The sequence below is a fragment of the Pleuronectes platessa genome, chromosome 11, assembly GCF_947347685.1.
Source record: "Pleuronectes platessa chromosome 11, fPlePla1.1, whole genome shotgun sequence".
Classification (NCBI taxonomy): domain Eukaryota; kingdom Metazoa; phylum Chordata; class Actinopteri; order Pleuronectiformes; family Pleuronectidae; genus Pleuronectes; species Pleuronectes platessa.
This window is the reverse complement of record NC_070636.1, coordinates 10,061,141-10,073,530: the sequence shown is the minus strand read 5'-3', so window position 1 is coordinate 10,073,530 and position 12,390 is coordinate 10,061,141. Positions and strand designations below refer to the sequence as shown.

The following is a 12,390-nucleotide window of genomic DNA, read 5'->3' as shown; positions in this document are numbered from 1 at the left end:
CCAGAAGGAGGTTAATGTAGATGTCGGAGTAAACAAACGTGTTATTCAAGGAAACCGAAGTTTATGTCTCGTCAATGCTAGTTTCTTTGGTTTCCCTGACCTTTTCCATTTAACTGCATAAACCTTGGAACTGCCGAGAACCCTGCAGTGAGTCATTATTGGAACAATTATATCAGAAAGATACGACATGACTGTTCCCCAAAAGTGAGGCCAAATCATCTCAATCACACCCTGGGGGCTGCCGGTCGTATAGGTCATTAACTCTGCTTTCTCCATGTTAGCAGATGGGACAAGGGTCAACCTACAAAGTCAATGCACACATCACCTTTTTCACAAACATGGTTTTTGTCATTTTGGGTAGTTTGTAATCACACAGATGTTTGTTCAAGTGCTAATTTATCAGGCAAGTTTGGGTTTATTTTCTTATTTGGTGCTATATAAACATTATTATTGACAGCTGAGACCGACTTGCAGTCTGTCCATCATGTGTAACGATGGGACTTCGACTGCGGCTCCATTCTGCACTCGCTACGCAGACTCTGGCTTCAAATGTACAAGATGATCCCTGTGTCCGGGATATTTTAGCTTCATTTCTGGATAGTGGGAGGAAGTGTCTACTAGTGAAGACGAGTCGTCCATCTTTATTTACAGGCTATGGATTAAAGTCAATGCAGCGCTGTGGAGTTAAAGCAAAAGAGGTTACAACATCAACTATTGATTCTATCCTGCAAAACAGAGTGTATTGTGTATTGTGTATTGGTTGAGATCAAAAATGCTGATTTACAATGACGTCTCCCTCTCTCCACCTGTCAGTTGTCTGTCCTGTCCGTCCTTCCGAGGAAAACCTGACTGCGCCTCAAGCTCTCTTATTTCTGACTGTCAGGCCGTCCAAGTGTCTTCCTGTCCTTCCATCCTTCCCTGGCTCTGCTGACAGTTCCATCGTCTCTCTCTTTTCTGTCCGTCTGTCTGTCTGTCTGTCCTAGCCTGGCTGTGTTGACAGCTCCTCAGTCTCATGCCATCACAGTGTTCTGCTCCGTCATGGCCACTGGAGCGACGCTTGCACTCCCTCAGCCGATGGACAGGCAGCCATCCTTTCTCATACCTTATTTTCGGCCCTCAAATATTTTCTTTCCTCTAGAAAGTTTATTTTACCGGTTCCCTCACTTGCCACGGCTCTCAATCTCCCTTTCTCTGTCATCTGTCTCCATCTCCATCCTCCTCCTCTGCTGACCATCTTGTTGCTGGGGAGCTCACTGAGAGAGAGAGATAAAGCAAGAGAGAGAGAGAGAGCAAGAGAGAGAGAGAGAGAGAGAGAGAGGGGGGCGTGGGGGTAGACGGATAGAAAACATACAATCCCTTGAAGGACTCTGCTCAGAAACTCCGCCAGCCAAGCCCACAGCATCTTTCCCCTCCTCTCCACGTCCCCCATGCTGTGCGTGCACCTAGACTCCACAACTGCCTCTGATGATGTGCCCTCAAAAATGGAGCAGCCCAAAACCATAAGCTTGTGACTTCCTAAACACGAGAGGGCCGCAAAAAAAAGAAGAAGAGACGTCTTCATTTGAATTATATATAAACCCCCCTACATGATATATGAGGAGGTAAACGTAGAGAAACTAATTCAGAGACGCGGACAGGTATAGCCAAACATTTTCACTGTCATTGTACCAATTTAATTCATCAACGTCTTGTTCACCGAATCACAGTCTCAACAAGAGAAGCTCGTTTTCGGCGCTTCATCCACGGTAACCTCTTGTAGCAAAAAACACCGCAGTACAGCACAGCCCAATCCTTACAAGTAGGTCATGGGGGGGTGGGGATGCGGGGTGTAGCCCATCTGGAGCAGTACATTCTGAGTAGTTGACTGCAGATGAAGAGAGGAAGGAGGCGAGAGGATGAGAGAGTTGTACTTAAAAAATCCATTTCCGAGCGCATTTATTTATCTTTTTTTCCTTCACAGTTTTTGATCAAGTTGAACCTTGACTCATCTTCCAGAGAAATGTTGTGCAACCCCCCCCCGGAGCAGACATCGTGAGTAGTTCATACACATCTAAGCATAGACGCTGTAAATATACAAAATAGTGTAGTACCTGAGCAAACCTCGTGGTAGTCGGGATTGGGTGTGAAACCGCCTGCGTAGCCCACTTGTGTGGAGAAGATCCCTGGAAGTCGCCAGAAAAGTTTCTCTGCGCCCCAGAAACAGCCCATACCTGGATATGAAGACAGTAGGCCCACACACGCACACGCACACGCACACACACACACACACAGTATTGGTGCCTCATCCACATTTTTACCACAATGTGTTTGACCAGATTATTTCATACTGGGTTTGTTTCTGATTTGAAAAACTTGTGATTGTGTTTGTCTCACCAAACATGATGGTCTCCATGCCTTCTGGAAAAGGCTCCACAGTGGGATTCCCACTGACTGCATGCTTGTCTGTGAAGGGACAGAATGAGCAAATATGGCATCAGATCACAACAGTCTTTCAACAACTCAAATTGCAGCATGCCAGCAGAAGAGGTCCATTATCTGCTTCTACTAGGCCGCATAGGTCTGCACTCTATAACAGACTGACCCTGGCCAGCGGATCAGAGCCAGAGGCTTCTGTGCTGGAAGACATTTAAGAGATTACTCGGCTTTGACCGCCATTATATCCCTGCTGTCCTCTCCTCAATACCCACAAGTAAACACGGTTATTTTCTGATCTCTCTCTTACTCTAGAGTGTGGCTTTAAATGTTAGCGTGTTAAGTGCTGGGCTTGGCACCATCAGGTAGCCACGAACTGAGTTATGCTATGCTGTGATGATACGTCCGGGGAACACGCTTGTTTAACCCTACAAGCAGGGGAGGGCCCTGTAAGTAGACCCAATGCTATCCTAATCTTCACCATGGTAAAAAAAGCAATAAGTAAAACAAACTGCAGTGCTGAGGGGTGGCAGGAGGGTGGTACACTACTGCCAACTGTGCTGTGTGGAATTAGAGCACTAAAAAGGAAGTGTGTGTGTGTGTGAGTGTGTAAGTGTGGGTGTGCGTGTGTCTCCATGTAGCCCACAGATGTGTGAGGAGGATTAGGGTTTAAGAAGACTGAGGTGACTTAGCGTGCAAATCTCCACTAAGCAAGGCTGGTTTGTACTGCAACCACTAATATTAGTCTACAGATAAACAGGCCATAGGGTACACTCAGAGCTTAGGGCACATACCGATAATGGATGCTTGCTTGCTCTAAGTTAAATGTGCGATTGTCCTGGGGCCGCCTAGAGATGAGATGTGTGACAGTGACCTGAATACGAACAATCACTAATCTGACACGGGCATAATAGTTCATTTCCTAGATGGGCCCAGGGTGATCCCCAACAGGCCAAAGGCCAACAGCAACCTGCAGTTTATTTTAGGCTTTCAATGATTAGTGTAAAGCCACGAGGTACAGTTATGCTATAATGGGATATGTTGGCTCTGAGAGTTCAATGCACTGCAACTGAAGAAGCTGCATGCCAATTGCAAAAAAACATCTTTAATTTGACAACAAAAGTGTGGAAATTAGAAAAACACAAATACTCACAGCACAACAAACAACTCTTAAAACCACCAGATACTCACAATAACCAAATCCCCACAACAAAACATAATCCCACACTTGATGTTTCCATGGCCTGTGATCAGGTGAAGTTGGCCCTTCCTGAACGTAGTTGTAAAATTTGATAAATGCTTATTTCAAAATTGTGATCGCATTAAGATATATTTAGTTAACCCTGTGTCAGCATCGTGCTTATTATTAGCCGCTTTATTCAAGTAATCTGACGAAATAGCAAGGCCAACGTCACGTTAGCTAGCTATATAACATACAACATCACTGAATTGGAAAAACTCTGTCACCTTTTATAGCTTTTAGCTTGGTGGATGTAGGCGGCTGGATCAGAACCAAAATATCGGACACGGCGTCCTACAGCTAGCCTCGTGCTTTGATTAGTAATCTAAAGAAATACACTTAATTAATTGAGATTAATTGAGGCTAACCTAATGTTAACTGGCTATACAACATGCTATCGTCATCTTTTTCAGACCAACAACGCCACAGTAAAAATAATAGTCTACATATTGATTTGATACAATATCTTCTATTGTCTGTAGTTTAAAAATATATGTATTTGATTTGCACATATTTTCTGAAATTGCAGGGCCACCAAACTGGGAGCCTAAAGATCACAATGTGTTAGAATATAGGTGGTAAAAGAAGCACGGTGGCACTTTGAGCTGATAAAGCCTGTCTTGGTGTGCCACCTCAAGGGTACTTTTTGATAATAGACCAAACTGTGTTTTTTTTCAGTGTAGTGACAGATTGTAGATCGTGGAAGCATAAAGGACTCCTAAAATGTCACAGAGGCCTGGCTGCCCTCAGGCAGTCCCTTTCTGCCCCACTGTAGTGCGACAGTTCGGTCTTTTAGCAGCGGGTTGTTTGGCGCTGCCAGGTCACGTTCACGGGCACAGTCAGTGCATCTGTCTCAGTGACTGCACTAGATAATATTGTGTTCAGGAGAGACTCAATGTGGTGGGAGGACAGGAAACATCTTCATTCTTCTCCTCGTCTGAATTTGTTTGGTCTCTATCCATTGCTAAATCTCAACCTCTTGTCCTTTGTTTCTGGCCACTGCGATTAAAAGTCCTAAAGTTGCCAAAAGACAGGGAGAAAATGTGAGTGTGAGAGAGACAAGTGTGCAATAGGAGGAGGAGGAGTGGGAGGAGGAGAGTTCGGCCTGCCAAAACAATAAAAGGAGTAAATAGCCAGGGAGAAGCAACAGATGAGGATAGCAGAGAGGCAGTGAGGAAGGCTTTTGGCCGTCAGACCACCATGCCTTCGGGCACTGTATGAAAAAGATCAGGCACTTCATCCAACAAAGAACGGAGAGAAAAAAAAACAAGCAAACAAAAACAAACAAACAAAGAAAAGGAAGTAAAAATGAAGACAGCCCATAACACGCCGACTCAGCACTGTCCAGAGAAGACAACTCCGAGCCAGAACTCCCCGCCCTCTCGTCTCCCTTAGCTGCTCTCCCATCTTCACTTCACACTCCCTTCCTCACACCACCTTCCCATCGTCCCTCGTGCTCCTCTTATAAACACGTGCACGCCAGCCTGCACGCACACAAGTGCGCAATCAGCTGTACAGTCCTCGCACACCAATCTCTGCTGTGGGTATTTCTCCCACCGAGCAGCTGGCAGAGGTCCAGGCGGTACCAGGCTGGGTCCTTTCACTGAGCCTAGCCCAGCATTCCCCCCTGCCAGCCCAGTGCCCACACCCCATTCTGCCAGAATTACCCCACCTAACACACACACACACAGGCACTGAGAAAGAACTGGCTGAATACCCTCACTACGATGCCTCACTACGCCAGCAAAAGAAAGAACAGAGGACGAAAAAAAACAAGCAGGGAGTGTGACTGACTGAGCTTTCAAAGAAGAGGAAACAGGCAGAATATGGGGGAAGGATTCGTGAAAAGGATTTTTTTTCTAACTTGGATGAGATATGGGCGTAATTTCTTTTGTGCGCTTTTGTTTTTGAGGATATCTGAAAAGCGCAGTGCAGTCTAAACAGTACAGCCGGACTGAATTGGAATACTTCGGTCACCTTTTGTTGCTTTTAGCGAGGTGGTTGTAGGCGGCTGGACCAGAACCAAAACATCGGACCCGCTGCCCTGTAACGCTGCTTGTACCATGGTTACCACCAGTGAACAATCTGTTGCTTAGCGAATAATAACATTCACTTTGACTTGTGTGTTTAGTCTTTGTAACCCTCCGAATCCACTCGTGGGTCCGTGTTTCTCACCCGTAAAACGGAAGTCCAAGTGCTGCTGCCCCCACACGCGGAGAGACGGGTGAGGTTCTACCCCTGGATGCCAAAACTGGTGACGAAAAGGTCGATTTCCAGGCTGCTCTGTTTACATGCTTCCAAAAATCCATTCTCTCCCTTCCCCTCTTCCCTCCCTCTCACTATTCCGCTTCCTAGCTTCACACAGGTTGGCAGGGAGTCAGGCACGAGTCGTCGGAGGAGGCTGATGCTTTATACTGGTGCCAACTACCCGCTGCTGTATGGGAGGATGGGTTGGGGGCGAAAAAGAGTGGGGCAAAGAAGGGGAGGGGAGGAAAGAGGCAAGGCTGGTGGGAGGTGGTCCATTTTTAAAAACATTCAGGAGGTAAGTAACACAAAAGATGCTGATGCAGTCTTCAATCAACCCGACGTGGTATTGTGGGGTAAGTACATGAAGCTGCAGGGTGGGAAGCTGTCTAGACTCGGGAGAGGACAACTTTCAAGTCATCAATGCATTCCATACATTCAGTATCCTAGCAACGGAAACAGTTGCTATGGGGAAAACTATTTACTAAAGCGTTTGGCTTCATTATCTTCCTCCAGCAAGGTGGAGGTACATCCTGTTGTGCCTTGTTATCAACATCTTTCTCAACTTGCGAGGGAAGAAGGGGACGGTGTCCTGCTGGTCAGCATGAATTCATTAATGTGCCTTTACATACTCTCTTCGGTATGCTTTGGGCAGGATGCATGGTTCACTATTGTCTCATGTATATCTAAGTGACTGGGATGTAAACCATAGCACCTGCAGGAAAATCATGTGGAGAACATGCAAACTCCACACACTCAGGTTGGGTCCGAGCCCATTCTGTTCCTGCGCCGAGGCGACAGAGCTAATCACCCAGCTACAGAGCTGCCCAAGAGCAAATCTTTCTCCTTTACTTATTTAGTGTTGGTATTCTTAATTTGCCTGCTCACCCTCTTACTTCTACACAAAAAATGTTCTTAGCCTCTGAGCTTAATGCAAAAGCCAGAGAGCAAGGGCATCACAGACAGAGGAGATGAGACAACCACAGAGAAATAATGTCAGAAATATATCTTCGCCATGAGTTATAGAGAAGCACGCAACAGAGATTGATTCTGGTCAGCTGACCTCCCCCATCCCGTTTGGAAGAAATATTGGCAGTCTATGCTGCACTGACTCAAAATAATAGCTACTGTGCCCCTACCATGTAGCAATCTGCCACTGGATCACTCTCGCCAAGGTCACAGAGTACATTGAACACACCGGAGCGAGGGAGGGAACGGAGGACACTGGGATGTCTGAACAAGGAATAACGAGCTTCTTTTAAAGAGGCTATGGGGCTCATATAGCAACTTTCAAAATAAAGTGATTTTCACTGTACAGGGGGGACAAACGTGTGCACTCGCTCTCCCACACAAGGCTGCGAAATGCAAAGGGCATATGCAGAGACAGTCCCTGCAATCCCCAAATTACTCATGCTTACTGGACCACACGGACAAACACAGAAGCATTCTATTCCAACACACATATGCACAATCTAGAACAACCCCAGTCCCCACCTAAGCCGCCCCCCACGGTGAAAGGGGAGGAACAGATTTCTGCCATGCGGTGTCTCCGAGCTGCTTCGACAGACGGAGCAGGAACTTATGATGGGGTGGAGCCTTCATGCGCATAATACCCAGATGGGCCCCTGGACGCTGCGGCACCTCTCCGTACCATGCACTAACACCCCAGCTCCCATAATGCACTTTGTGGATGCTCATGTCTGAGTAGGTGATGACTGGGAATGCCCAGTTAAAATTGGTTCAAATTGTTTCTTTATTGTCACATTCTTCTGCAAGCCCTCCTGTACCAAACTAATTAGATCAGAAGATGAATGGAAGAATAAGATGTGAGGAAGCCGTTTGAGTCTCTGCTACAAATCAAAATAAAACAAAAAATTGCTAAAGGTGGTGTAAAAAAATCTAACTTCCCTCTAAACCAAATTAACTGAAATGTCATATTCTCTGCAAGTGCCACTATGTCTCTGTCAGTTCTAAGAACTTGATCCATACAGATTTGCTTCATCCCAGTTTAATCATCAACTATTTGTAACACAATCCAACCACACATCCCAGCAGGCTTTTGCTGCTACTTCGGATTCTGAGCTTGGCACACAGATTTCATCACTGTTTCCAAACAGGCTAAAAACAAAACCATCCAAATGTAGGCAAACATGGTTTATAAGGTTAAGTTTGCCAAATTAGGCTGTTTAAATTAAAAAGGGAGAAGCTACTTCTGGTAAAAAGGAGGTAAACTGATTCTAGCTGTTGGTTTGTTTTATTCTAAAGTCAGTGCAAAAAAGAACATAACAAAATCCAATTGGTTTTCTAAATCAAAAGTTATAAAGGCCTGAAAAATGCTTCCGAATACTGCACCAGAAACCTGCACTTTGGTAATTGTGAAGAATGTACAAATTTGTGCTTCAGACTTTTTATATAGTCTGTGATTATAAGTCTGATATTGTGACCCTGCTGTATCATCACCACACTTTGTAGATATCCAACAGACCACATGTTTAGACTGTGGACCAAACGTCCTCAGACACAAGGGTAGTAGTGTCAAGATGATTGTTGGTCAAATATTCTCAATTTTCTTATGTTGAGAACTCCCCAAGTCCACTTTAAACCACTTCCAGACATCCACTTGGAAAATGTTATATCCCTGGAACCTGTACTTTGTAAAATTGGTGTTTAAACTTGGAGGCATTAGAAAAGTTCAAGCACTTTGCTTTATTCAATGTTACAAACGTATTTTAAGTGTTTATTATATTGTTTTACTGCCCAGTAGGCCACGTGGTGAGTAGGAACATTGCAGGCCACAAAGATCTGACTTGCACTGGTCCATCTTGGGAGCTTAAGAAAGATTGTCAATGGTTCATTTAATCCCACCTGAAGCTTGTTGGTTTTATCTCTACTGTAACTGCACCAGTACAGTACTACATTACAACATAATCTGTACACATGTGAAATTTGTGCACCAGGATATTGGCTTGTGCATAGAGGTCGCAACACACTGACCGTCATCATCACATAAATCATTCATGATGAGGTGACCCAGATATTTGACTTTGTTCAGTGAGCGCTTGGTTGAACATAAAAAAAGATTTGGTGAAATTTCGCTTTTTATCCTCATTGCTTTTATCAATCATAACCACAATCATAATCGAACCCCATATATGTCAAGATGCCTTGTGCAGGCACAGGGAGGAGGTGTAACACATAATTTCTCTATACTCTGTCCAAAAGAACAGTTTAAATTCACAACCTTAACTCAGGAGCTAAAGTCAGTCTTTAAACTTCAAAGAAGTAATAGTGAGACCTTTATCATGATGCTACACCTTTTTCACGGCAGCCATTTTGACATGAAATAGTTAAACACTGGTTTTGCTGACCACATTAATTAAGACAATCTTAATGAAAGTGATCAGTAAGGCCTGTATTTACCTACCATCTTATGTCAAAAGGGCTTTAATGTTTGGCTCCATCTACCAGCCCATCACAAGTCCAGTCATTCTATCAGCTTACTCGACCGTCTTGAATTAAAAACAGTTTTACAACCCAACAACGTTTTGATATCACGTTCCATCAATCGTTACAATCACTCCTGAATAAAACAGCATGAAGTTATATATGCAAGTTATTCATGGCCGCTGAACTGCTCAGACAAGATAAGATATAACCTTATGGATCCAGACCGAAGAAATGCACCTTCTTTTTTTTACAGCAGCAGACAAGACAGAATCAGATAAGGCAATAAAAAGGTAAAATGTCAATAGAATACAAATAAAAAATTCAGTAGAAAACATAAACCTAATACACACCTTTCACTAGAGAAATAGATTGAGTAATGTTATGAGTAAAGTGCAGTGGCACAGGATGATTGCACTGGCATGTCAAACTGTATTTGCGCAAATTTAGGAGATATGTCATGTCCATATATGTGCAGATTAGACCGTTTATACTGGCAGATATTGTATAGACAAATAATTTAAGTGGGAAAGATATATATATATATATATATATATATATATATATATATATATATATATATATATATATATATAGGTATATGGATTTAGATTCACCATAGTAAACAGTGTATTTATATTGTAAAACTATAGAAAGTTGTATATAAGTATATAGGTATGAATGTAGTATGAATAAGATGTTTTTCCCACGCACGACTCTAGCACGTGGTGAGTCTAGCAGGTTCACTCCGTCACCATGTTGTCATTTCTTTACCTGCCACGACCATTTTCTCCTGCCTCCCCCTCAGAGCCCGCTCTCTGCTCAGCAGCTCGGTCTTATCTGCCATCGAGTCAGCGGCAGCAGCGACACACGCTCACAGACACACACACACTGGAAGGAGCCAAACTGTGTGTGTGTTTGGAGAAAATGTCTTCCGGGATGCCTCCATCACGCGGCGCGCTGCTGCGTTTTCTTTTTTCTATATTGAGGGGCTGGGAAACGGAGGGGGGGAGGGAGATGCGGCGGTGAAAAACGCCATCCGTATTATGAATATTCATCGTGCGTGGGCAACGTCGTGCATCGCATATCAACTAGTCAAGGGGTTAATATGACTTTGGCACTAAAGCCTACAGTGCGCAGTGTGCGGGAGCGAAATTAAATTTAAATAAATACCCGCGCCGCTCAGCATGCAAATGAGCTCGCGCCAATTATGAGCTCTCAGTCTGTGGGAGGTGCCACCGGTGGGTCAGGATGGGTGGATGGATGGATGTATAGCTGTATGAACAGTATGTATTGATTGATGATGGATGGATGGATGTGTGTATGAACAGTATGGATGGATGGATGGATGTATAGCTGTATGAACAGTATGTATTGATTGATGATGGATGGATTGATGGCTGTATGAACAGTATTTATGGATGGATGGATGTATAGCTGTATGAACAGTATGTATTGATTGATGATGGATGGATGTATGCATGGATGTGTGTATGAACAGTATGGATGGATGGATGGCTGTATGAACAGTATTTATGGATGGATGGATGTATAGCTGTATGAACAGTATGTATTGATTGATGATGGATGGATGGATGCATGGATGTGTGTATGAACAGTATGGATGGATGGATTGATGGCTGTATGAACAGTATTTATGGATGGATGGATGTATAGCTGTATGAACAGTATGTATTGATTGATGATGGATGGATGGATGTGTGTATGAACAGTATGGATGGATGGATTGATGGCTGTATGAACAGTATTTATGGATGGATGGATGTATAGCTGTATGAACAGTATGTATTGATTGATGATGGATGGATGTATGCATGGATGTGTGTATGAACAGTATGGATGGATGGATTGATGGCTGTATGAACAGTATTTATGGATGGATGGATGTATAGCTGTATGTACAGTATGTATTGATTGATGATGGATGGATGGATGGAAGGGTAGCTTCCTTTTTTTACATCAAGCGATGTGTGTTCAGGAGAAGCAGCTTGAAGACTCCACTGTCAACAGTACATTTAATAAACTTGTCTATACCTTTAAACAATGTATTATACAACCAGCCACTGTTATGTTCCCACAGTTCATTCAGCCCGTGAACTATCTGACACTCAGCACGGACCATATGATGCAAACCCATCATCACGAGAGATCACTGTGTGCAGTCCGTTTGGAGCTAAAACATACGTGATTTTAACACAACTCATCCCGGCACTGACATGAGGGTCTCTTTATCTCTTTACCTCTCTCTCTCTCTTATTTGTACTCTAAACCTGTAAAACTGAATTTGCCTGCTGCATACATCTGCACAGTGTTTATTCACATCTGCTGACAAAGGTCAAGTTACTCGATCAGTCTGTGTGAGACATAAAAAACACAACCTCGCGACATACTGTGTCGTCTTTGCTGTAGTAGCCTATACAGAAAGATGCAAGTAGTAGTTACTCTCCAAGAAAATTGTATCACAAACCTGGGCCTACACATCTAACCAATCAGGATGCGTGTTGTTGCCAATGTCAAATTATGAAGCAGGAGCAGTAATAGTAGAAAAACCTCCTCCTCTATCCAGTCTGATGTTAACTTTATTTGTCAATTTATTTAAAAATATTTGTTTTAGTAGTTGTTTTTGTTTATAAAAGGTTAAGATGTTGTTGAAATTCACCTCGAAATCATTTGTCACTATGTTTCATTTATTCACGTTGATGTGCAAAGGCCTTTATACTGAATATCCATGTCCTGGATGTGTCTGAGTCGTCAAAAGGACAGTTTTAAATACTGCCACTGATGTAAAATCAATACACAATAAAGACCCGATGAGCAAATTAATCAACAACCTTTCTTTCGACAACCAGATAATCGTTTAAATAAATTTTCATGAAAAATCTCCAAATATTCTCTGGCTCCAGCTTCTCTGATGGGAGCACTTGCTGCTTCTGGCTGTTTCATATCACTGGAGATTGGATATCTTTGTTCTTGACGTCCCTGTGGACTATCTGGACGTATGTTTTATTTACAAACTATAATGAAAATGA

General features: G+C 43.4%; 1 protein-coding gene across 1 annotated transcript in view; it reads right to left on the bottom strand.

The window, feature by feature from the left end:
• The window catches only part of msrab (methionine sulfoxide reductase Ab), a 33,785-nt gene extending 23,529 nt beyond the window's left edge, over positions 1 to 10,256 (bottom strand). Inside the window, exons 1-3 of the mRNA XM_053434905.1 lie at positions 10,115 to 10,256; positions 2,374 to 2,442; positions 2,091 to 2,210 (exon numbers count right to left, since the gene is read on the bottom strand). Of these exons, the coding sequence (XP_053290880.1) occupies positions 2,091 to 2,210; positions 2,374 to 2,442; positions 10,115 to 10,187 (262 nt within the window). The 5' untranslated portion in view covers positions 10,188 to 10,256. The remainder of the gene's footprint in view (positions 1 to 2,090; positions 2,211 to 2,373; positions 2,443 to 10,114) is intronic.
• Positions 10,257 to 12,390: the final 2,134 nt, after the last annotated feature.